Source organism: Trichosurus vulpecula, chromosome 1 (assembly GCF_011100635.1).
Source record: "Trichosurus vulpecula isolate mTriVul1 chromosome 1, mTriVul1.pri, whole genome shotgun sequence".
Lineage (NCBI taxonomy): Eukaryota > Metazoa > Chordata > Mammalia > Diprotodontia > Phalangeridae > Trichosurus > Trichosurus vulpecula.
In genome coordinates, this window is record NC_050573.1 from 21,682,580 (window position 1) to 21,708,660 (window position 26,081).

A 26,081-nucleotide genomic window follows, 5' to 3' on the forward strand; every position below is an offset into this window, starting at 1 on the left:
TATGTCCAAAGGTTCTGTCCTGGGTCTTCTCCTCTTTCTCCCTCTATACTCTTTCGAATAGTCATCTCATCAACCCCCATGGATTCAATCATCCTCTCTATGCTGATGGTTCTACGACCTCCTTTTCCAGCCCTAACCTCTCTCCGACCTCCAGCCACATCTCCAACTGCGTATTGGACATCTCAAATGGAACGTCCCATTGAAACTTGAATTCAGCATATTCAGAAGTCATCTCATTATCTTTTCTCCCAAACCTTTTCCTAATATTCCTGTTACTTCCTGGTCCCCCAGGCTTACAACCGAGGTGTGTGCCATCCCTGACTCATTATGTTCTCTCAGCTGCCTTAACCAATCTGTTGCTAAGATCTGTTGATTCTACTTTCAAAACATCTCCCCAAGGCACCCCCTTCTCTCATCTGATACCACCCATCCCCTCACACCTGGACCATTTCAATAGCTGCTGGGGGGTCTGCCTGCCTTGAGTGTCTCCCCACTCCAGGCCATTCTCCATTCAGCTGCCAAAGCAACCTTTCTAAAGGGCAGGGCTGACCATGCCACCACCCTACTCAATAAACCCCAGTGACTCCCTATCACCTCCAGGATCAAATATAAAATCCTGTTTGATGTTCAAAGCCCTTCCAGATCTGCCCTCCCCACCTTTCTAGTCTTTGTACACTCTACCCCCTTCCATATACTCTTCAGCCTAAGGATACCAACCTCCTGACTGTTCTTCACACAAGACCCTCCAATTTCTCATCTTTGGGCATTTTCTCTGGCTTCCTTCACGTCCCAGGGCAAATCCCACTTTCTACAGAAGTCTTTCCCAGTCACCCTTAATGCTTAGCACATAGTAGGAGCTTAACAGATGCTTGGTGCCTTGGCAAAACAACATCAGTGATCATCTTCCTTACCTTTTTGAGATGTCTGTACAGGAGATCGTTGTTTTTTTCTAAGAATCCTAGGAGTTAAAAACAGTTTAAAATAAATGCAATGGTCAGAATCTTCATGCATCTTTAATACAAAAGAAAGTCATTAAAATGAGGGTTCTTGGGGCCAGAAGATCATCAGTTGCAACCATACCATGACACTTCTTCCTTCCTCCTCCCAAGAGCTGAAATGCCAAATCATCGTTGTGGCAAAACAGTCTTTACCCCAGCTTAGTTCTCCAAAGTAGATGCATGGTACACAGTGGGCACTTAATAAATGCACACCAAGTAAGTTAGCTGATTGAATCTCAGAGCGGCAGAGTGGAAAGGAGAAGGCAAGTGGAACTTGGGGATCTAATCCCCTTCATGCACTGACTGTGTGACCTTGGGTAAGTCTCTTCACTCCCTGAGCCTGTTTTCTCCTCTGCTAAATGAGGAGGTGGGACCAGATTATCATGAAGATTTCTTCCATGTCTATAAGCCTGTGGCTTTGATTCCAAGTTCTGTTTCTGCATTTATTATAGGTGTAACCACTGTCTAGATTGCCTTGTTCCAAAATTTTCCAAGAGGAATTCAAACTCTTGTTCAAGGAGAGGTGAATAAAATCTAAGAGGACTCTTCAATTTTGAATGCTTGTACATGAATTGGTGGGGCAGCTAGGGGGCGCCATAGTGCACAGAGCATTGGGCTTGGAGTCAGGAAGACTCATCTTCTTGAGTTCAAATGTGACCTCAGACATTTCCTAGCTCTGTGACCCTGGACAAGTCACTTCACCCTGTTTGCCTCAGTTTCCTCATCTGTAAAATGAGCTGGACAAGGAAATAGCAAAACCATTCTAGTCTCTTTTCCAAGGAAACCCCAAATGGGTCATAAAGAGTTGGACATGACTGAAAATGACTAAACAACAAGAAAATATGAATTGGTATGTGGAAAGTCTGGGGCTTACTGGTTAGTATTATTCGAGTGGCATGGTGTGGTGGGTGGAAGACAGGCCTTGGAGTCAAGGTGACCTGGACCCATGTCCTGCTTTGGACATGTATTAGACCTGCAACCATTAGCAAGACCTTCAACTTCTTAGGGATAGGTAGGTAGATAGATAGATAGATAGACAGACAGACAGACAGATAGATAGATAGATAGATAGATAGATAGATAGACAGACAGGTAGATAGGATAGGTGGATAGATGGACGGATGGACAGACAGACAAACAGATGGATAGATGGATGGATAGATGGATGGAAGGATGGACAGACAGACAGAAGGACAGACAAACAGACAGAAAGAAAGACAGACAGACTAGAGAGATAGAGAGATAGATGGATGGATAGATAGATAGATGGACGGACACATGGACGGACAGATGGATAGATAGATAGATGGACAGATGGATAGACGGGTAGATAGGATAGACAGGATAGATAGACGGATGGATGGATGGATGGATGGATACATAGGATAGATAGATAGATAGATAGATAGATAGATAGATGGATGGATAGATAGACAGGTAGATAGACAGGATAGATAGACTAGATAGATAGATAGACAGATAGATAAATGGATAGACAGACAGACAATAGACACATACTTAGTGCTCTCTTAGGGTTTCTGACTGTGTAGATGGAAATGTTTACAGGCATCCACTCACCCCGAGCACAGTAGGTAACCTCTCCTGCATAGTGGAGAAGCCGGAATTCCATCCAGCTGATCTTTTTTTTAGCTTTTGGACCCGCAAGCTTTCGGCTACAAAAAAACAGATAAACAAGAATTGAAATTCTCTTCTTTGCTGTGTGTGAGAAGCAACAGAACTGGACAGAAAGTGTCCTAGCATTGGTTTCCAAGGACTCAGGTTCTTCACCTGACTGACCAGGAATGGGTGATATGCTTTTCCATGTCTCTGACCCTAAAATGGTGGCGATGAGCCTTGGACTTTTGACCTCGCAGGCCTGTTCGGTGGAAGGTGCCTCCCAGATGATGAAGTCCTATGCAGGATCCTATGTAGATTTAGAGATGAAAGGGACCTCCGACGTTGATCCAGTCCCAACCCCCCTTCCCCTCCCACACACTCATTTTACAGATGAGGAAGGGGGCAGTGACTCGGTCACGGTCTCAGACTATTATAGTCACAGCACAGGGATTTGAACTCAGATCCCCCAACTCCCGATCCAGTGCATGGTCTTGCCTCAAAGGTGAGTATTATCATAACATAGAAAGAAATGGTGAGGGCCAATTCAGGAAGTCACGTGCTTAGGATAGACATCCCCAACTAAAGTGTTGTCAAACAAAGGCAACGGCTAAGCTGTCAGCACCTCCCACTACAAACGAACCAACATACTGAGGATTTGGGGGAATAACTGCTTTTGATGGGGAATTTCTATCAGAGTACATTACTCCGGTGAATACCCGGAGGCTTCTTAGGAAGCAGATACAAATTTAAGAAGGATTACAACAATTTAAAGGAAGTCATTCACTTATAAATGTATATGTGAATATATGCCTGTGTACACACGAATATATTCACTATATATATGTACATATGTGTACGTGTGTATGTATGTGTGTGTATGTATTTATACGCATATATGTATGTATGTATACGTATGTATGTACGTATGTGTGTATAATATACCTGTATATTCTATCTATAAAGAGAAAGAGCTAGTTTTCAGAACAGCGATCTAACGAACAACAAACTGGAGGCCAGGGGTTGTCATTTGACTAATAGACCAGCACAGTCATTTCTAAAATTGGAGACTCCGATGAGTTAGGCCTGGAATCAGGAAGACCTGAGTTCAGATCCAGCCTCAGATACTTCCTAACTGTGTGATCCTTGGCAAGTCACTCTGCCTCGGTTTCCTCAGCTGTAAAATAAAGCTAATAACAGCACCTCCCTCATAGGGTTTAAATGAGACAATATTTGTTTTTATAAAGCACTTAGCCCAATGCCCGGCCTGTGATGGGAGCTGTAGAAATGCTTATTACCTTTCTTTCCTGTTCAAAAACCAGCCTTTATATAGATCGAACCTTTACCCAAAATGGACTATGCTTGACCGAGAAAAACACGGCAACATAAGTGATGTAAGAGCATCATTTAAAAAATCTTATAGACTGCCTCGAAGGCGTCTCAGAGAATCTCCCGGGGGACCGCGTGCGTGCCCAAGAAAAGGAAGAATCTGAACGCGGCTCATAGAGTGCCGAGTACGTACGTCTGAAAGTGAGCGTGCTTCCCCACTTTCTCTTCCAATTTTTCCAAGAAGCTCAGATCTGTGGGAGAGCCAGGCCGCAGGCATTCTTCATCCTTCAAAGAGAAAAAAAAGGTCGGCGTTCTGTTGCAATACCTTGAATACGTATGTTTGCATCATTCAGATGGCAATGGTACAAGGGCAGAGCTTTTGTGAGGTACGTGAAAATCGGGCAAGTTAGAAGGAACGTGGCTGGCAAAGTGGCAAAACTGATGTCACAGAATAACACGATCCATTGCGCTTCTTAAGATCTGAAAGCTTTATATTTTATATATTTTATTCATATATTATATTTTACTATCTTATATATCAATTACACAGAAATACAATTATATTATAATTAATATATTATACATTATTAATGTATTACATATTCTGTTTTTTGCCTCAGTTCGTCATCTGTAAAGTGGGGATCACAACAGCCCCTCCCTCCCAGGGTCATGGTGAGGATTAAATTAGATCATATTTGTAAAGTGCTTAACACAGTGCCTGGAGCATAGTAGGCGCTATACAAGTATTATTATTATTATTATCAGTTATTATTATTATTAATTAAACCATGCATCAGCCGTAGAAGCAGAGGGCTGGAATGGGAGCTGCCGGTATAAGCCACCCCAGGGATATGACACAATTTCCATCAGCAAACCATCTCAGTGCAAAACAACTTTACAGGTTTATTTTTCCTTAATTCAGTCAAACAAAAATACTGAACATCCATCCTGAGTAAAGTACCACATGACAAGTACATGGAGGGATCCCTGCCCTCGAGAAGGATGCCTGCCATCTAGCTAAGTCTAATCTAAATTTCTAATGCTGAATTTTACTCTACTGTGACAGAGCAGACATTATACCTTCCTCAGGGTCAGGAGACCTGTGTTACAGTCTTGGTTCTGCTATTAACAGACTGTACCAGCTTTAGTCCCTTTTTTTCTCTGTGCCTCAGTTTCCCTATCTGTAGAATGAGGGAGTTAGGCTAAAGGATTTCTCAGGTCCCTTCCAGCTGTTCCATTCTACATCTCCTATCTTATTTTTCCACTAGTCTTGGTTTTTTTGGCCTCAATGGTAATTGAATACAGCTGGTAATTATTTCACTATGGCGGCCTTCTGGCAGCAGCTGGATGATCCCTTGTGGAGGATGTGATAGTGGGCATTCTTTCTGGTTGGAGTTTATTAAGTAGATATTTATTGCTTCAGTATTTATAAATTTTGTACCTGAAAAGAGTTCCTTAAATTTTAAAAAAAGGTTTTTGTGCTAACCTTTCTTCCTGATTTTCCTGATGCCTCCTCATAGTCAGCCCCGTCAGGTGAGAAGACTTTGGACTGTGTGCAGGCAAAGGCCCTGAGCCTTCCATCTCTGGTTGGATGTAGTGTGTCCCCTGAGGAAAGGCTTCTAGGGAAGGGGCCTGGTGCTTTCATCTGTCCCAAATCACCCACCCAAGGCAACTTCCACCTCCTACTGCCATCCCAATCTAACTGGGATGTGGAGAACTTTGGTGCAAAGAAGACTAAGCCTCTCTCTGACTTCAGGCCTCCCATAACTTGCTTCTGCTGTCCTTTGAGAGCAAAGAAGCAGTGCCTTCTACTCAATAATGAACATTCTCACTCATAGTCATACCCTTCATATCCCAGTGAGTCTGAATCCCTGGAGCTCATCATCCAAATCCCATTCCACAGCCCTACTACCCAATTCCTCATCCCCCCCCAAAGTTTCATCCAGCCCTTCCACTGTGCCCTTCTGAAATGCCTGTTTCAAAGGCATCAAACACACTTCCCTTTGTCTTAAATCTATTCCTCTCCCACTCCTTGCACCTACTAGCCCTTACTGAAACCTGGCTTTGCCCTGAACAGCCTCCTTGGCCACCCTCTCCAGTACTGGCTGTACCTTCACTCATTCTCCTTGGCTCACAGGTCCAGGCTGGGCAGTTGGAATATACCTTGCTCCCCACTGCACTTCCAGGTTCTCCCCTTCCTCCATTACTCAGTAAGCTTTCTTCCTTTGAGGTACATGCTCATTATATCTCCCACCCAATCAAAATCCTGGTAGTTGTTGTCTGCAGACCCCCAGGTCGCTCCCCTTCCCTCCTCAATGAGTTCAGTACTTGGCTTACAATTTCTCTTTCCTCCCCAATTCTTATCCTCATACTAAGGGACCTTAGTACATGTGCTGATCATCCCTCAAATTCTCCATCAAATACTCTCCTTCAGGATTTATCTCACATGAACTGCTCCTCCACCTCACCTCAACTGCACACAAGATGATTATCCCCTGATCTTGCCATCGCTCACAAATGTACCACCTCCAAGTTAAAGAATTCTGAAACCCCCTTATCTGACCATAATCTATTGGCTTTTCATCTCTCCCTCTGCTTTCCCTTACGAAACTCTACTTTTCATCCTTACCATGACCTCTAGTCCCCTCAATTCTCTCCCAGGCATTCTCTTCTGCACTAGCCACTCTCTCTTCTCATCTTGATCCCCTGGTGAACCAATTCAACTCTACACTGTCCTTTCTTGAATCGCTTCTCCCCACTCCTTTATCATTTCATTGATCACCCTCAGCCAAACTTCAGCCTTGCATCACTCCCATCATTTGTTGCTTTTGTTCCTACACCTGGGCTGTTGAATGAAAATGGAGAAAAGTCACACTTCTGACTGGATCCACTACAAATTTATGTTGTGTAACCTCAGCTGGGTCCTCACTGCTGCTCGGCAATCTTACTTCTCTTTCTCTCTTATCAACTTACTCTCCTACTCTCCACAGTGGCTCTTCCAAACCTTCTCATCCCTCCTCAAAACTCCTATAGCTCCCTGACCCCCAACTCTCTCAGCTGAGATCCTTGCCTCATATTTTACAGAAAAACATTGAGGCCATTCTCTGTAAACTCCCTCTTCTCCCCTCTTCCTCATCTCCCATCACTCAGGTGCCTTCGGCCCCTCTCTCCTCCATCTTCCCCATCTCACATGATGAAGTGGTCTTGCTCCTCACCAAGGCCAGCTCCTCTACTTGGTTAAATGATCCCTTTCCATCCTGTCCCCTCCAACAGATTGCCCCCTCTGTCACCCCCACTCTTTCACTTATTTTCAGTCTCTCCCTCTCTACTGGCTCTTTCTCTCCTATCTACACACATGCCCGTGTCTCCCACATCCTGAAAAAACCCTCAGTTGATCCTTCAATTCCTGATAACTATTGTCCTATATCTTTTCCACATTTTATAGCTAAACTCTTCAAAAAGGCCATCTACACTAGACGTCTCCACTTTCTCTCCTCTAATTCTCTTCTTAACCCTTTACAATCTGACTTCTAGCCTTATCATTCCACTGAAACTTCTCCTCTCCAAAGTTACCAAGGGTGTCTTAGCTGCCATATCCAATGGTCTTTTCTCAATCCTCATTCTCTTGGATGTCTCTGCAGCCTCTGACATGGTTGATCACTCTCTCCTCCTTGATCCTCTCTTCTCTCTAGGTTTCCAGGACACCCATCTTTCCTGGTTCTCTTCCTCCCTCTCTGATGGCTCCTTCTCTGTCTCCTTTGCTGAATCTTCCTCCAGATTATCCTCTCTAACCATAGGTGGCCCTCAGGGCTCTGTCCTGGGCCCTCTTCTCTTCTCCCCCTATATTACTCCACTTGGTGATCTCATCCGCTGCCATGGATTTAATGACCATCTCTATGATGCTAATTCTCAAATCTACCTGTTTTCCCCCAATCTCTCTACTGACCACCAATCTCATCAACAACTGCTCTTCCGACATCTCACACTGAATGTCCAGTAGATACTTTAGACTCAACATGTCCAAAACACAGATCATGATCTTCCCCACCTCCAACCTCCTTCCCCTTCCCCTCCAACCTTTCCAATGACTATAGAAGGGAACACCTTCCTCCCAGTTCCCCAGGAGCCAACCTGGACTCCTCCCCATCTCTCACCTTCTATAGCCAAGCTATTGCCAAGGCCTGTTAATTTCACCTTTGCAACATCTCTCAAATATACCCCCTCCTCTCCTTGGACACTGTCATCTACCCGGGTACAGGCCCTCATCTCCTCATCCTCTGAGTATTGCCGAAGCTGCAGGGAGTCTGTGTTCCTCAGCTCTCTCTCCACTCCAAACCATCCTCGATTCAGCCACTAAAGTAATTTTCCCAAGTTCATGTCTGATCATATCACGCCATCCCCACCCTCCCTTAAGAAACTCAACTGGCTCTCCATCCCTCTCAGGAGCAATTACAGAATGCTTTGTCTGGCCTTCAAAGCCTTCATAACCTGCCCCTGCCATCTTTCCACTCTCCTTAGACCTTACTACCCATCATGTATTCTTCCATCCAGTGATGCCGGCCTCCTGGCTATCCCATGAACAAGGTTCTCCATCCCTTGGCTCTGGGTGTTCTCCCTGGCTGTCCTCTGCCTGGAATACTCTCTCCTCCCACGTAGACTACTGATCTAGCTCCCAACCAAAATCCCACCTCCTACAGGAAGCCTCCCTCCCTTAATTCCAGGGCCTTCCCTCTGTTAATTACTTCCTATTAATCCTATACATAGCTTGTTTGTATATATTTGTTTGCATGTTGTCTCCCTGATTAGACTGTAAGCTCCTTGAGGGCAGGGACTGTGTTTTGCCTTTCTTTATATCCCCAGCGCTCAGCACAGAGCCCGGCATACAGTAGGTGCTTAATAAACGCTTAGCTGACTGAATGGCACTGAATGGCAGGTTGACTATATGTCAAAAGCTATGCTAGATAGTAGGGTGTGGCAGCTAGGTAGTGAAGTGGATAAAGCCTAGATTCAGGAAGACCTGAGTTCAAATCTGACCCTAGACATTAACTACCTGTGTGATCCCAGGCACCTGTTTGCCAGTTCACCCTGTTTGCCTCAGTTTTCTCATCTGGAAAATGGGCTGGAGAAGGAAATGGCAAACTGCTCCAGTATCTTTGCCAAGAAAACCCCAAATAGGGTCACAGAGAGTCGGACACGAGTAAAATGACGGAACAATGACAATACAAGATACAGGAGTAAACCACAGAACAAAGGCAAGGCCGTGAGGACGCGGGAACACCAGCGATGGCTTGGAGGTCTGTGTAGGTCACGTGCGATATCTCTCTCTCCACTGGTCGTTATCACAGGCCGATGAGGTAAGTGTGGTCATCATTCCCATGTTACAGAGGAGGACCCTGAGGCACAGCCGTGGTTACACAGCTAGTTAAGCGTCAAGAGTTGGGATTGAACTCAGACCTTTCAAACTCCCTCCTTCGCACCCCCCCCCAAAAATACAGTGTGCTACTCATTGCACCACACTGCCTTTCATTTAAAAAGATGGGTGCCCGCTTCTGCATATGCCGAGGTGGGACTCTCTTGACTTCCCTAACTGAAATCTGGCTCAATACAGCTTGCAGTTTGACAGAACTTCTGCCTGGAGTTGACAGGAAGTTGTGGAAATACCGTCCCCTTACTAGAAGTCCGTAATCTCTTAGTGACAAATTTCTATAATCAGAAGGTTTTGTAAGTAGGGTAACAAATCTATTACAATAATTGATTATGGAACATCTTAGGTTACCATAGGACTGGGACTAGTATTCCTGTGTGTGGTCCTGTATAAGTTAGGGTAGTTTATAAAGGCCTTGTATGGGGTCCTGTATAAGTTAGGTTTTTTTCTTGGTAATGGTATGGAGACAATTAGGTCAAGGGCTTGTGAGAATATTATTTTGCTATTTGGTTAATATCATGCTTGTCTAAAGCTTTGTTACAATTAGTAACATTAAAAGAAGAATGGCTTGTGGTTTATTTTGTAAATGCCATCAAAGAAACATGGCATGACTAAAAGGTTAAGATTTTATACGCGTTGTGTTAAAAATTGACTATTTAATGTATTTATGTAGGTACTGGAACCTGTTGTTAATTCCTTAGTGACATCTCATCCTCTTGGTGAGGAAATTAATTATGGGTTAATGTAAAGTATAAGAAACTGGGTTCCGATGTGAATTCCTTAAGCATGACAATTGGCCAAGGTTCCAATTTTGCATTTGTAAAATAAATGATCAGGGTATAAGGATTAGAAATGGTAACTTAAAATTGTGCTAAGGTCACTTTTGTAGGAGGATGGAAAGAAAGCTGGTTCCTACAAAAAGACCAGGAGAAGAAGATGCTGAGATGCTGTGCTAGAGATGGCTGGAACAAATACCAAGGACCAGAAGACTTCATCGATGATGTTCCCTGCCAGGCAGCTGTATGGGAAGAGACTTTTGAATCTTAAAGGGACGGATGCATTATTGTTTTCTTTTGGGTCTCTGTATCTGTATTTATAGAAGGGACTGCCCCTTTTGATTTGTCAATGTGTCAATCAATCTTTACCTCTTAAAGGGGTGATGGTTAAGAAAAAAAATTCAAATGAGAAAGAGACTAAGGGAGTATTAAAGATACGGAAAGAAAAATTTGAATAAAAGAAGAAGGGGGATTGTAAGAGAAAAAAATGGGTGCCCAAGGACTGAGAGTTCAGAAGGGAAACAGCCTGAATGACCCAAGTCCACACCCATTCCTTATGAGCGACGAAAACAACATCCTCATTAAATCACCGTCAACATTCGTTTTCTCACCAGAATGGAAATAATTCCTTTGTGCTTCTCTTCCACCAAGTCACAAATAATCTTGTTATTGAAGTACTGTATCGGCTCCCACTGGAACGACAAGGCAGAGGGACTCTCATTTCAAAGAGCTCTGTTTTCGAATGACAGAAGATACCTTTAAAACATGATCGCTCGGGACAGCTCGATTCAGGGGCCGACGAAATCTGTTTAAACTTGCGGCGGCGAGGGCCAAACATTCAAAATCGGGCTAATTCCCATCTTGTGTATCTAGTTTGTGTTTCAAGCTGTTTTCCCAGGGAGCCCAGGAGAAAACAGGCACGTAAGAATTCTCATCGGCACCGATGAGAAAAGTGGAGCTCCATCGTGAGCCGTCCTAAAGAGACTGTCCTCAGATGGCCTTTTTAACCGCTCCACGGAGAGGGGGAGCAGAAGGAGAGGGTGCCGTACCTCGATGCCTTCCAGGTCATATTCCATTTGCTCCGCCTTGAGCGTCATCTCTATAAGCAGCTGCTGTAGCTTCTCATTGCAGTAATTTATACAGAACTGTTCAAAACTGAAAACAGAGAGGGTTTAAATAAACCGCAGGGGAGGCCGGATTTCGCTGCATTGTCATCTCAGCTACTCAACCTCGTGGGGTTTCTGTTCTGATAAAGCATCATCGTCATCATCATCATAATAGCTAGCCTTTAGATCATTTACATTTTATATTTTTAAATCTTTTTATATTCATTTATAAACATATATACATTTATATCATTTTAAAGTTTCCAAAGTATTTTATACCGGTTATCTCAGATTATCCTCAGGACAACCCTGCAAGGTAGATGCTATTTGCTGCATCACCTAACTCCTTTTGATAAAGAAAAAATAACATCCCTGTTCTAGTTTGTAAAAAATGTCCAGAGAAGGAGATGTCTTTTGGCTCTGTTTCTTGGAATTCTTAAATCGAGCCTGGACAAATGAAAGGTAAAGGCTTTGCGACTCGGATGGTTAGGAAGAATGAGAGAAACCATTGTGAACACAGTGGGGCCTCTGACACCTTGACCTCATACTTGAAAAATTTGCAGGAATATAAGCATGAATCATTTGGAAGATAATGACTCTTACCCGTTCTTATCAAAGACCTCAAATCCATAGATGTCAAGCAACCCAATCACAGTTTTTCGGGTGAAGTCCTGTTCAAAAAGAATACACACAGGGTTTACTAATGAAGACATCTGCTTTTTACCAGTGAAAAACTCAATTGTGGAAAATAGAGATGCCTCTCAAAGCAGGGCAAGAGCCGCCAGTCTCTGAAGATTGGGGCCTTTATTTCCTAGGCACATTTGTCCAAGAGCCCCAGGGACACTTGAAGCCCATATCTTGGAGGGGATTTGGTGAGAGGAAGAGTGTAACCATTGCCCCACACAGTTCCTGCTCTGTGCCCCTTCCCCATCCGTGTGCCTTCTCTTCCCACAGACCCCTACCTATGTAACTATACTTCTGTTTTCCTGTCTATGGTCCCTGCAATATCAGACCCACATTCAACCATGAAGGGCTGAAATATAAGGTCAAGAAAAATAATGAGCGGTGGTGGTGGTGGTGGTTCCACTTAGTGGTAGTGGGTGCATTTGTAGTGCATGACTAAGCAAACTAAAGATCTGTTTTTCTGTTAGAAAACTGGATCTTACAAGCCAATTTGAGCTGGGTTCAGCACACTGTTGTGTATATGGTACTCTGAACATGGTGTCAGCTTCACGTATTCTTTTTTTTTTCTTGAGGCAATTCAGGTTAAGTGACTTGCCCACAGTCACGCAGCTAGTGTCTGAGGCCATACTTGAACTCAGGTCTTCCTGAATCCAGCCAGTGTTCTATCTACTGCACCGCCTAGCTGCCATCTCTTATATTCTTTAAGGGAAAGATTCTTTATCTGGGGTCCACAGACCCCTATGGATAGATTTGAAGGAGTTTGAGGATTTTTCAATAAATATATTTCAATATACTTGGTTTCCTTTGTCATCTTAGGTATTTTATTTTATGCATTTAAAACATGATTTTGAGGACGGATCTATACATTTCACCAGATAACCAAACAGTTCCATGACACCAAAAAAGACTACGTTTTCAGTCATTAAGAGAGATACAGTACCCTCCCTGCATGTTGTACTTCACAGGAATAGGTCATCCGACTCACCTTGTTGGCTAGGGACCCATTGATCTTGTTGACAAGCCAAGTGAAGGTCCGTCCATAAATAGCTTTAGCCATAGCATCTCTGGAATAGACCGACAGATCTATATTCAGTGGGCATAACACCTGAAAGACAATTAAAGGGTGCCCACTACATGGCAGAAAGAAAACGCCAATGAGTCAAAACTCCTAACCAGGTTTTCATGCATGCCTGGCTATGTATATGGCCTGAGCTGAAGGCAGAGGGATAGTGCCACACAGACCTTCCCCACCGATGGGCATGTTGTTGCGGCAAAAGAAAGGGACAGGGAAAGCCTGGCATGGTTCCATCTAGGAGTTGGGTTTATACCTCTTCTGATTTGGCTTCAATTTTTCTATACGTCAGAGCTTCCTGAAGAGCTGATAAGTGGATGCCTAAAAGCTGGAAAGAAGAAAAATTAAAGTGAGAATCAATGCCTCCATCCTATTTTGGGGATAGCCCTTGGACCAGCAGCATCACCAACTGACTGAAAATCCAAAGGACTGACAGCATTTTCAATGCTGAGCATGCTTCTATTGTGGATACCTTCTCTTACCCAGAGGGCATTGGTGTTTCATATTTGTTTGTTAAAGGAATAATGATAAAAAAGTCAAGCAGGTTAAACTCTATTTAAAAAACAAACACACCATTCTATACAAAGTGATGACGTTATAATCAAAGTATTGTAAATGAGAATATGTCTAAGTCCTGACCAATGACGGCCACCTCTTTGTACATGAAAAGGGGTTGAAAAATGTGAATGAAAAAAGAAGGTAAGTTGGTGGCTGAGATTAAAAGAGACAGGGAGAGAGCTACATTGGAACCCACGTCATCATCTTCATCATCTTCATCATAGTTATCATTTATAGAACACTTTAAGTTTTGTGAAGCTCTTCACAAATGTGATCTCATTTGATCCTCATAGCAACCCTGGGGAGGTTGTCCCCATTTTACAGATAGGGAAACTGAGGCAAACAGTGGAAAAGTGACTTGCCTGAGGTCATACAGCTAAGACATGTCTGAGACTGGATTTGAACTCAGATCTTCCAAACCCTATCCACCACACCACCTAGCTATTTGCAACACCTGGAGGAATGTTGGATGGATCTTCATAGGAGACTCATGGGTGGCTATGGACATTAGTCACAAAGGATGAGAAATTCGGGTAAGTTGAGATCTGTACTAGAAGGACCTACACTGATGAGACCATAGTGAATGGCATACAGTAGGTGCTATACTGATGTTTATTCCCTTCCCCTCCCCCTGCTCTGCCATTGAAGCAAGCCAAGGCCCCAAGCAATGGTATTTTGCTACAAAATTTTAATATGAAAAATTTCGTACAGATATTTTTTCTAGTTCATATCTGAATAATGATCACTTGCCATGACAAAGAATTACATAAGACAACCAAAGTATTAAACATGACTTTGTATTATATAGTTTTAAAAATCGTATCTCTGTTCTCTATACTTGAAACAGAATCAAATGAACTTTGAGTATTCCTTTTGAATTATTAGATCTTTTGCTCAGAATCTGAACCCAGGGCTTTAAGCCTGGCTCAGCTGCCTTGACTAGAATCTCATTGTCATAAACACTGCCTGTAAGGTAGGCACCGTTATCACGTCCTTTTTTTACAGATGAGAAAACCAAGGCTGAGTGAGGTAGATGAGCCCGTCATCACACGGCTAGTAAGTAGCTGAGACCACATGTGAACTCAGGTCTTCCTGGCCCTGGGTACTGCATTCTATCCACCATGCCATCCAGTGGCCTTGTTGAGTGACTTGGCCATCGCCATTCTGCCCTGGTTTGGGGCATCTTTCATCTGCAGCCCTGAGAAGAATAAAGTCATAGAAGCCCCTTTGGGGGACAGAGGAGGGTTACCTTGGCTATCCATCTGATCTGGCTGTTATCAGGGATGGTGACGCATCCATTGCCATCTTCTACAAAATGAACATTCCCCAGGTGTAAGACACTGGCGACAATGCCGAAGAGATTCTGCAATAACAAAAGGAGAGGAGAAAACAAATTGTCTGATTAAATAGTGGGAGGAGGAATAGAGCCCAGGTGAATGAGGGGCTACAAAGAGACCCTGATGTAGAAACCAGTCGTGTCTACCTCAGCCGTAGCCCCTGAGTCAGAGAACCAGTGAACTCTGGGTGCAGACTGAAGCGCTTCTTCTTTTCACTTTCTTTTTCTTGCTTCCCTCCCCCACCCTCTACCCTTGTAACATGGCTAACACGGAAATATGTTTTGCACGATTTCATATGTACAATCGATATCCTATATGAGTGGGGGAGGAGCTAAAGGGAGAGAATTTGGAACTCAAAAAATGTTTAAAATGTACGTCATAAATAAATAAGCACATAAATGGATAAATGAAAGTGGGGGGAACTGTGGTCCTTAGCTGCTGAAAGTGCTTCTGTTCTGTTTCCCCAGACTGTTTTGCTATTAATTCTTAGTATTAAATCATAATGGGAAAGCATGACCCAAAGCAAGATGTCTAAAATAAAAAGAGGAGAAACTGATTGGGGCGGTGTGATATTTTTCTGATAAATTTAGTGCAGAAAATCTGACATTCAGAATTCATAAGGAACTGATATACATTGATAAGAGAAATCTGAACTTCTCTTTTTTCCTCTTTTTCTTTTCTTTTTATTGTTTTTCCACTTAATAGTATTTTATTTTTTCCAACTACATGTAAAGATCATTTTCAACATTCACCTTTTTAAAAATTTTTTGGAGGGGGGAAGGCAGGGCAATTGGGGTTAAGTGACTTGCCCAAGGTCACACAGCTAGTAAGTGTGTCAAATGTCTGAGGCTGGATTTGAACTTGGGTCCTCCTGACTCCGGGGCCTGTGCTCTACTCGCTGTGTTACCTAGCTGCCCCACAACATTCACTTTTATAAGATTTTGAGTTCCAATTTTTTTTCTTCCTCCCTCCCCTCCCCCCTCCCCAAGACTGCAGGCAATCTGATATACGCTATACATGTACAATCATACTAAACATATTTCTACATTAGTCATGTTATGAAAGAAAAATCAGAACAAAAGGGAAAAAAACATGAGAGAGAAAAAACAAAAAAAGAGAGAAAATAGTCTGCTCCGTTCTGCATTCAGACTCCATAGTTCTTTCTCTGGATGTGTACGGCATTTTCCATCATGGGTCTTTTGGAATTGTCTTAGATCATTGGAGATATGAACTTTTCCATGAAAAAATTTTCTAAGGACATAAAAGGGAATAGAATTTTTGAGGAGGGGGGGAAATACAAGCTTAACAATCAGGTAAATTTAAACCGAGAGATGGCAATGGCACCGCCCCCCATGGGCATGAGATTGACCAAAGGCCCTGGCCCCTCAAGAAAAAAGGTGATTAAATTCAGTGTTGGCAGGGAAACAGACTCTATTATGTTGTTGTTGTTGGGGGATTCTTAGAGAGCAGCTGGAAAATGGAGAAGGAGAGCCCCAAATATGGATCCCACGTGGCCCTTCCAGCTCTCAGAGCCATGACTCTACACCCCCTGAGCCAGCTCTGATCCTATCAGGGACCCCATCCTGCAGACATCACGGTGGCAGGGAGAATGGGACCGATCCATCCAGAAATACGCACTCCGTCTTTATTTGTAATAATAGCAAAAAGCAAATGAACAAAGCCAATGGCAAAACCTAACAATGGGAGGATGGACGAATAAATGATGGTATATGCACATGACAAGACATTAAAGAACCATTAGAAATGGGAGCAATATAAAGAAATACAAAAGGTCAAGTGATCTCACTCAGATGAGGTCAGCAGAATTAGAAGAATAAGAGATACAAATGTCCTATAAACATACATGTGTGCGCATACAGTGTTTAATACATGATTTTTCATTCATTTAAATATATTTTTCTTTATATATATGCACATACACACATATATACACGTCTATACAGATATGTAGCTATAGATATAGATAGATATCTGTATAAATATATGTAGGTGTGATATAAGCGTATCTATATAGGCATATATGTGATATAGATACATCCATATAGATAGAGACATGGCTATCATACATGTATGTAGGTTTATATAGATGTGATATAGGTAAAACCACGTAGGCTTATCTATATATAGATCTATCTATACCATATATGTGAAATATATCATGTATCACACCCACATATGCAGATATATGATGTAGATGAAAAGATCTTTATAGATATGTGTGTGTAGATATAGTTTATGTGGGTATATATGTATATATGTGTATATGTGCATGTATATATTTGTACACACACATATGTATATACATCTATACATACATGTAAATGGAAAGGTAGAGGAAGTTTATAAGTATGTCTTTGAAAGGGGAGACAAAGGAAGCGATGCTTTGATGGGTGAGCAGGGATCAGTTTGACTTTGTTTTCTTGAAATGTGTGCTCCCTTCTTTGCAGAGGTGGAGGTCTATGGGTGTTGAAACACTGCATAAGCAGAGAAAGTGGATGTGTTGGCCATTTTTTTCATTCATTCATTCATTCACAGAGGTCAGCTCCATTAGAATAGAAGCAATGATTGTCTTTTGAAACAGGGGCTGAGCCCCTCTCACTCTGAGGAGGCCTGAAGTCAAGTCACCTCACTGCTTTCTACTCCTTACAGTGCTTGGCATTGAAGAAGTGTTTGAAAAACACTTCATTCATTCATGTAAACAGTTCAGACCTTGGGGGTTTCAGTTGGAGATTCACCTCAGTTTTGGTTTAATTGCTGTTTATTGTAAATTACTCATTTAAAACAATAACAGCAACTTTAAAATACGCATTTAAGAAAAAGAGAAGAAAAACCTCACAGGGGAAAACAGAAATATGAAAGTGTGAATTTAGCCCAGTTTATAGTATCTACTCTGGCTTTCAAAAGAATGGTTGTTTAAATCTGGAGTAATAAACAAAACAGGAAGGTAAAAGGGAAAAATAAAGAAAATAAATATTCCTAGCATTACATTTTAGGATAAGTTACACAAAGCATGGAGATGTCACTGAACCCTAATTTACATGGGACTTAAATCCTAGTACATTTAGTCATCTGGGTCAGTAGACATTTACACCACGATCAAATTCATCCCCTCCATGATGCACTACACAAAAAGTTTGGAAGAATCAGGAAGCCACCAAGAAACCGCTCTTTGCTGCCATCCTCAGCCCTAACAGAAAGATGGCAGCCACGTCCTTGTGGTCCATACCTCCAAGTCAGTTTCATTGAAATCAATGATGGAGAAAGCTTCGACCACGGTTTTCCAGTCATTCTTGTCATTAATCGAAGTCACTCTGGCACACCGTCCCTGTGGAGAAGAGACAGAGAGGACCTTTTGATGCCAGTTTTAATGTCTATTAGGCATGCATGGGCACAAATTATGTATAAATGCTTCAGGCGAGGGGTTCTGAATCTTTTCTTGTGTCTTGGTCTCCTTTGGTGGGCTGGTGGAGCCTGTGGGCCCTTTCTCAGAATCGTGTTTTTACGTGCACAACACAAAACACACAAGATTATAAAAGAAACCAATTCTATTAAAATGCAGTTATCAAAATATTTTTTAAAAAAAGTTTATGGACATTGAGTTAAGATCCCCACTTTAGAATTTACATGACAGTATTGTGCCTATATTCCATATGTACTTACCTGTGAATATGTTGTATCCTGCCCCACCCCCACACAGGTTTGGGGAGGGCCGACTCCCTCACTTCTGTACTTCGATCCCTAGCATGTAGTACAGAGTCTGATACATAGTCTGTATTTAATAAATGCTAATTGGTTGATTGCCATCATAATTCTCTTTGTACTAGAATACAAAAGCTAAGACATTACTTTCCTGAACAGACAAAATAGATTTCCCTGCTAAAAAGTCAACTGGTATTTAGTAACTAATAATTACAGTTGTAATAACAATAAATAATGATTCTCAATCTTGTTAACAGCATTTACAAAGCCCGGAAATGCCATAAGGAAATTTCTATTCTGAAAACTTTTCTAAAAATAGCCAATGTTGTCATTTCATTGTCTTACAATAAATTGTCACTCATATATTAATCAAATCAAATCATCTATATACACATATCAGTCCCACACCCTAGAACTTGGGCCCTGAAATCACAGTGTTCAGATTTAGAAAAGAATATTAAAATTCCCTAGGTAACGGATACAGGATTCTGAGTTCTATTAATTCTGTCAGCAGGCTTTAAAATAGGCAAATGCCTACTCAATGTATGTGTCTTACCTAGTGAGTGTCATAGCTTCAAAAAGGAAGATATTCTATAACATTTTTAAAATATCATGTCTATATTAAATATGCTTCCTACACTGGTATCCATAAATGGAAATAAAACTTCCTGGCACTTTCTTTAAGTTTGTTATTATTGTGTGTCCAAGTGTGTCCTTCAGGTGTGTCCAGGTGTGTCCTTCAGGTGTGTCCAACCCTTTGTGACCCCATTTGGGGTTTTCTTGGCAAAGATACTGGAGTGATTTGCCATTTCCTTCTCCAGCTCATTTTACAGATGAGGAAACTGAGGCAAACAGGGTAAAGTGACTTACTTAGAGTCACACAGCTAGAAAGTGTTTGAGAGCAGATTTGAACGTAGGAAGATGAGTCTTCCTGACTCTGGGCCCAATGCTCTATGCACCATGGCGCCACCTAGTGTCCTTCTTTAAGTTTATACCATCTCAAAGCTGGGTTTGTAGTCTTACACACTGGATGACCAACCATATCCCACCCACACATGCTCCAAGGCTCTAACCTGGGCTCTCTTTTCTCTTTCTGTTTCCCCTTAGGTGATGTGTACCTCCTCCCATGGGTTCATTTATCATCCCATGCTGATGATTCCCAGATCTATTTAACCTGTCCTACCTAATTTCTCTCCTGAGCTCCAATCTGGCATCACCAACCTAGATGTTGCATACATATGTCAACTCAACATGTTCAAGGATACAGAAGGGAAAATAAAACAACACCACCAGTCTCTGCCTTCAAAGAACTCATATTCCACTAGGAAGAAAGTAGTATGTACGCAGATAAGTATATAAAAATATAGAGAGTAAATATAAAGTAATTTGGTCAGGGGGAGATTGCTGATAGCTGGGGAGATCAGGAAAGGTCTTCTTTAGGAGATGGCCCTCAAGCTATACTTTGAAGGAAGCTAAGAAGGGATGAGACTATTCCAAGAAGGGGGTATGAGTCCCACCCCCCAGAAGAACACTACACACCAGATGCCATGTTTTCCCAACCTGTTTAAGGTAGAGATATGCCTGCGGGTTCCGCACGAGTCCCAGGTAGGATAAGAGGTCATCTTCACCTCCTTCCAGCAGCTGGTAGAAGATATGAAAATTCCGTTCTCCGTGGTTTTGAAAAACGACTCGAGATTTTTCTATCAAGTAACTGATGATATGACCACCTACTGGAATTCCCTAGGAAAATTTAAAGCCAAAGCTTAGACCAGTCATCTGAAACAGGACTAGAATCTAAGATCATCTTTCCCACATAAAGTCGATTCAAATTCCTAAGGTCTTGCCCATTCCCGATGGACCTATATGAACCGATGAAAAGGGAAGCAAGTAGAAATGGGAAGACAATTTATACAATGTTGTGAAGAGACCTAAGAACTGACCAATGCAATGACCAAACCATAACTTGAACAATGATGCCCCTTACTTCTTGGCAAAGAAGCAATGGGCTAGAGGTGAAGAATGAGACACAGTTTCCAATGTAGTCAAAGAATGATCTATTTTCTTGACTGTACTTATTTGTTATAATAAAAATGTTTATTTTGGTTGTTTGTTTGAGGAGGGAGGGGAATTTGGGAAGATGAAAATAATAAAGATGCCCCCTCAAAAGTAAAAGAAGGAAAAGAACATAATGAAACATTCATAAAATACACAAAGGGGAAGAGAATTTCAAAAGAGATACAACAAGGACAAATTATTACATACTTTTAAAAGTATAAAGAACATAATTGAGATTCATGGCTTCATACGTAATTTCCCTTTTTAATATATGGAAATGGTCATGTTTGTTTATTTCTATTAAGTTCATAATAAAAAGAAAATAAATAATTATAAAATATATAAATATAAAGTATAAAAATATATTTATATAAGTATATAATATTTTGTATTAGTTTATATTAATAATGCTATTAATATAGATAACAAAGAAAAAATATAAAAATAACCATTTTTAAATTTCTAATTTCATTTGTTTATTTATTATAAAATTTTACAATAATTTTTAAAAGGAAAAGCCATGATTATGTCATAAGCAAATCATCTTAGTTTGATAACAAAGACACTCTTTAAGAATGATTAAATTTGACAAAATGACTAAATTTGAGTTTCTAGAAGGAAGCAAACCACTCCAATGTCATTGACAAGAAAACCCCCAAAAGAGTCACAAAGAGTTGGACTCGACTGAAATGATTAAACAACAGAATTTGAGTAGCAGGATGGTTGATCAGTAACTCCCTGATCAATTGATATCCACCCCCCACACACACTCCACTAATAAAATTACAAAACATAAGGGGAGATAACTGACAATGATGTGTTAACGTCTTTAAAAAAATCTAATTGGGGCAGCTAGGGGGTGCAGTGAGTAGAGCACTGGCCCTGGAGTTGGGAGGACCTGAGTTCAAATATGACCTCAGACACTTGACACACTTGACACCTTGGACAAGTCACTTAACTTCAGTTGCCCTGCCTTCTCCACTCCACCACCACCCCCAAAAAAGAAAATCAAATTAATACGGTTTGATGGAATTAGTGGGTAGCTAGCCATGGCTGATCAAAGGTTAATCCAAGCCCCGTGTGGCCTTTTAAATAACAAGACACACTCTTTATGAGGTCAGTCAAGGAAAGAACAGAGGAGCTTTTCAAGTCAAGATGTAGTTAGCTCCGGATGTGAGGAATATGCTATAGGGCTGAACAGGCTCAGGGTTCCCAGCAGAGACACTGCACCCAAGGGGAGCAACATGGGGACAGTATAAAAAAAGGAAGAACATTAGGGCCCTGACATGCTGGAGGGATACATATCCTGTATACATGTTCCCTACACATGTGTTGTTGTTCAGTCCTTCAGTCATGTCTGACTCTTTGTGACCCCATGGACCATTCTGTCCATGGGGTTTTCTTAGCAAAGATACTGGAGTGGTTTGACATTTCCTTCGGCCTACGTGTGTGCTTCTCTACTAACATACTCTATATCTGTGCCCACTTTTCCCAGTGATTCTGTGTGTATTTGTGGGAGAGTGAACCCCAGCCGTCTTCTATTAAGCCAGATGTTAAAGAGATTTGCAAAAATATGTAAAATGACATCATTCTCACTAAATTATTTTGTTTTTAGGAAACAGTTAATTTTTGTTAAAATGTTATTTATGGTAATATAAAATAGGTTTGTTATTGTTAGTTTAAAATCAATTAATAAATATTTTAAATAAATTTATTTTCAATTCAATTTTTGAAATTTATTTTGAAATTTTAATTTTTAATTTAATCATTCACATTTAATTTTAATTGGTTTATTTTCATTTGCATTTACATTTTAAATAATTTTAAAATAATTTCTAATATGGTAAATATTGATAGACATAACACACATAAATAAAAACTTTTTGGTGTCCTCAATAATTTTTAAGAGTATAAATGGGTCCTGAGATCACAAAGCTTGAGAACCATGGCTATAACCATTTGGTTCCAGTTAGTATTTACCACTGAATGCCTTCCCCACCAGTCGAAATCCTGATTTACCTTAAAATCAAACTGGATATCCATGTACTTTCCAAATCTGCTGGAGTTATCATTTCGGAGAGTTTTTGCATTTCCAAAAGCCTAAGAATAAACGATCAAAAGGCTGAAATCAGCTACCACTCTACTGCTCATTGGCATCCCTAATTTTTTGGGGACCTGGTTTAAAATCCTATGAAGGGTCTAGAATACACATGTCTTCTATCTCACTGTAAGCTGAAAGCTAGAAGACCAGGCTCTTCCTTCTCTCCTGGCTCAGAACACTAAAGAATCGATTATTGGTCTGTATCTAGCTGTTTGGTCATTGTTCAGTCATGTCTGACTCTTCATGACCCCATTTGGGGTTTTCTTGGCAAAGATACTGGAGTGGTTTGCCATTTCCTTCTCCAGTTCATTTTACAGATGAGGAATTGAGGCAAACAGAGTGAAGTGACTCGCCCAGGGTTACATAGCTAGGAAGTGTCTGAGGCTGGATTTGAACTCAGGTCTTCCAGACTCCAAGGCTGTGCTCCATCCACTGTGCCACCTAGCTGCTTTCCTATATCGAGTCACAACTTCTATTTCTTGTTCTCTGAGACCTCTGGACCAGAATCAATCCCCAAAGCTGGAAAATCTCACATGTCACCAAAAAGACTCCGCTATCACTGTACGTTGAACAGAATTTGAAGTATTTCCTACCTCCAGTACTGGATTTGAAAGCAGTAATCTATCACGGGCTATTTGTAGTGGTTCCGTCATCGGGCAGGTCACTGCCAAGTATTGGAGAATCTTCTTCGATGCCTCTGTTTTGCCAGCACCGCTCTCTCCAGAGATCAGGATGAAGTGGTTATTGAGTTCTGAGCACATCATGCGGTAAGCGTTATCCGCTATGGCGTAACTGTAGGACAGAAGGAATTCAGCTTTCACGCATCCTCACACAGGTCTATGATGCCCCTGGAGCAGGACAACCAAATCCCCTATCTCCCAGCAGGTAACAATATCTGTACGTGGTACCAAGATGCTTTCAATAAACCATGCGCATTAAGCCTCAAGCACGACTCATTCATCAACCAAACAGAATATCTTTATTAATAGCTCTCTCTTAGTATTTGATGATGTGGTGAATAATTAATATAATTAATCTCTACTAAAGAAAGCTAGGATGAATGGATCTTGAACAGTAGCAATAACATTATTTTTAAAATGCACCAAGTCATGAAAAACTTATTTTATACAATACGAATCACAAATCTGAGGTGTCACTGTATATTCAGCAAATGGATAAAGATTACAAAAAATGGAGGAGCCTTGGGAACATAGGCCCACTATGATATGCTGATGTGGCCTCTTACTGCCTGCAGAACCATTAGGGATGATTTGGGATCAGCACTGACTACCACGGGAGCTATTGTTCTTCCCACACAAATGTATCACTCTGGCCTGTGTACCCCAAGAGTTATCAAAAGGCCAGTATTGGCACATGACCCTTAAAGACTGATCATGAGTTGCAAAGGGCCTTGGGGGGGGTCTACTACAACATTCTTTACCCTTCTGCTTGCAGACATCCAGTACTGAAAAACTCACTATCTCCCTAGGCTATTCCATTTGGGTGCCATACTAATTATTAGGAAGGCTCCTAAGTCAACAAGGAAGCAACAAACTTGAAAAAATTCAAGTTTTTTTTTTAAACAAAAGAGTATGACAGAAGACAAAGGTTTTCAATGATTCCAAAATCTTCTTCCATAGGATGAGAGCAGTTCATGTAAGGTAGAGAAGAGCCCAATGAAAGTCTACGAGGAAGGCCTTAATGTCACTTACACATGTGGTGGCAGCTCAAAGAAATTCACTCCTTGATAAAGCTCCATCTGTTTGATCGTGTAGATACCCAGCTCCTGATAGGGATTCACCGATACAAGGAGGGTCCCAATGTACGTCTGGAGGGACAGACCAATGAAGTGAGCTCATTAACACAGGAAGTTACTCCTTCCAAATCACAGGCTACCGTTTTAGATACCCAACATGAGCAGAAATGAACCATCTAAAATGAAGAGACAAAAACACTTGGGAGCCAACCCATCAATATCATCCATTGCGCCATATTGGAATGTTCCTTCTTTTAATGTCTATGAGCTGTGTGGTGGAGCTAGTGGTTTGCTAGGTTTTTTTATAGTCAGTACCTGGCTTGGTACTATGGGTCCCTCCTGGCCATCCCCCACCTCACGTTTAGAGATTCTTCATGTAATCTGAGTTGGAAAGGGACCTTTAGAGTTGTTGTCTAATGCCAGCCTCTACCTGGAGCGTCATCCAACAAGAGGTGTTCCACAACACTCTTCAAAGTGGAGAAATGAAGCTTTCTCAAGCAAGGTGGTCAAAATGACAAAGCAGATGGATCTGAGGCTCTTGCACTGGGGAATTTTGGATTGTGAATTTATACATAGATTCCTCTTTTCACAAGACAAAGGGAAAAGGACAGAAGGAATTGCTTATACAACTCCCTTCTGTCCAAGACACATCCTACATTTAGGAATCTTGTGCCTTTCCTCCTTTGGTGGTCAATATTTGAAGTATTTAATCCCTAGGCAGCTAGGTAGCACAGTGGATAGAGCAGTTGGATTTTCTGGAGTCAGGAAGACCTGAGTTCAAATTCCACCTCCTAGCTAGCTTACTAGGTATGTGACCCTAGGCAAGATGCTTAACCTCTGTCTCCCTCAGTTACCTCAACAATAAAAGGGGATAATAATAGGAAAAAAATTATTTTTATAATATAAGTAATATCATATTATATTACATTAATTATATTATATAAAATTATATATTTTGAATATATAATATAAATAAAATATAAATATAAAATTATAATTTATAAATAATACTCCCAGAGTTGTTGCAAGGATCAAATGAGACCATATTTGTAAAGTACTCTACTGACCTTCAAGCTCTATATAAATGTGAATTAATATTATTATTAACTATAATTAACTATAATTCCAGTAAATTGTACAACTTGATCATATCTCCAGGATAAAAGTGAATCACGGAATTGAAGAAAAGTCACAGCTTGAACTAAAATCATTAATTACTTCTGATTAGCAGAAACCTGACCTCAAATAATTTTTGAAATAATTTTCAATTTGAATTCAATTTGAAAAAAATCTTCAAAATAATTCAGAATTTGAAATACTTTTTTCAAAGTAATTCAGAAAAATAATTTCTAAAATCTATCTGACTGAATCTGAAATACTAAACTTAGACATGACCCTGCCGTGCCACTTATGCTCAATGCCTCCTTCCCGATGTCTTCTTTTGCTAGACTTTTTCTCCCTGTACAAGTAGTGGAAAGCAGATGTTTAAAACTTTCATAACAGACTAGGTTTTCTAGTGCTATAGTCTGTCACTCTAGGGTTCGCTCCTG

General features: G+C 41.1%; 1 protein-coding gene across 1 annotated transcript in view; it reads right to left on the reverse strand.

Moving 5' to 3' along the window:
• The window catches only part of MYO1H (myosin IH), a 48,795-nt gene that overhangs the window by 21,279 nt on the left and 1,435 nt on the right, over nucleotides 1–26,081 (reverse strand). The window contains exons 2-15 of the mRNA XM_036761050.1: nucleotides 24,488–24,603; nucleotides 23,369–23,567; nucleotides 22,694–22,774; nucleotides 20,180–20,359; nucleotides 18,147–18,245; nucleotides 14,812–14,925; nucleotides 13,261–13,332; nucleotides 12,918–13,037; nucleotides 11,852–11,919; nucleotides 11,192–11,297; nucleotides 10,754–10,834; nucleotides 4,135–4,226; nucleotides 2,577–2,671; nucleotides 912–958 (exon numbers count right to left, since the gene is read on the reverse strand). Coding sequence (XP_036616945.1) covers nucleotides 912–958; nucleotides 2,577–2,671; nucleotides 4,135–4,226; nucleotides 10,754–10,834; nucleotides 11,192–11,297; nucleotides 11,852–11,919; nucleotides 12,918–13,037; nucleotides 13,261–13,332; nucleotides 14,812–14,925; nucleotides 18,147–18,245; nucleotides 20,180–20,359; nucleotides 22,694–22,774; nucleotides 23,369–23,567; nucleotides 24,488–24,603 — 1,470 coding nt within the window. The remainder of the gene's footprint in view (nucleotides 1–911; nucleotides 959–2,576; nucleotides 2,672–4,134; nucleotides 4,227–10,753; nucleotides 10,835–11,191; nucleotides 11,298–11,851; nucleotides 11,920–12,917; nucleotides 13,038–13,260; nucleotides 13,333–14,811; nucleotides 14,926–18,146; nucleotides 18,246–20,179; nucleotides 20,360–22,693; nucleotides 22,775–23,368; nucleotides 23,568–24,487; nucleotides 24,604–26,081) is intronic.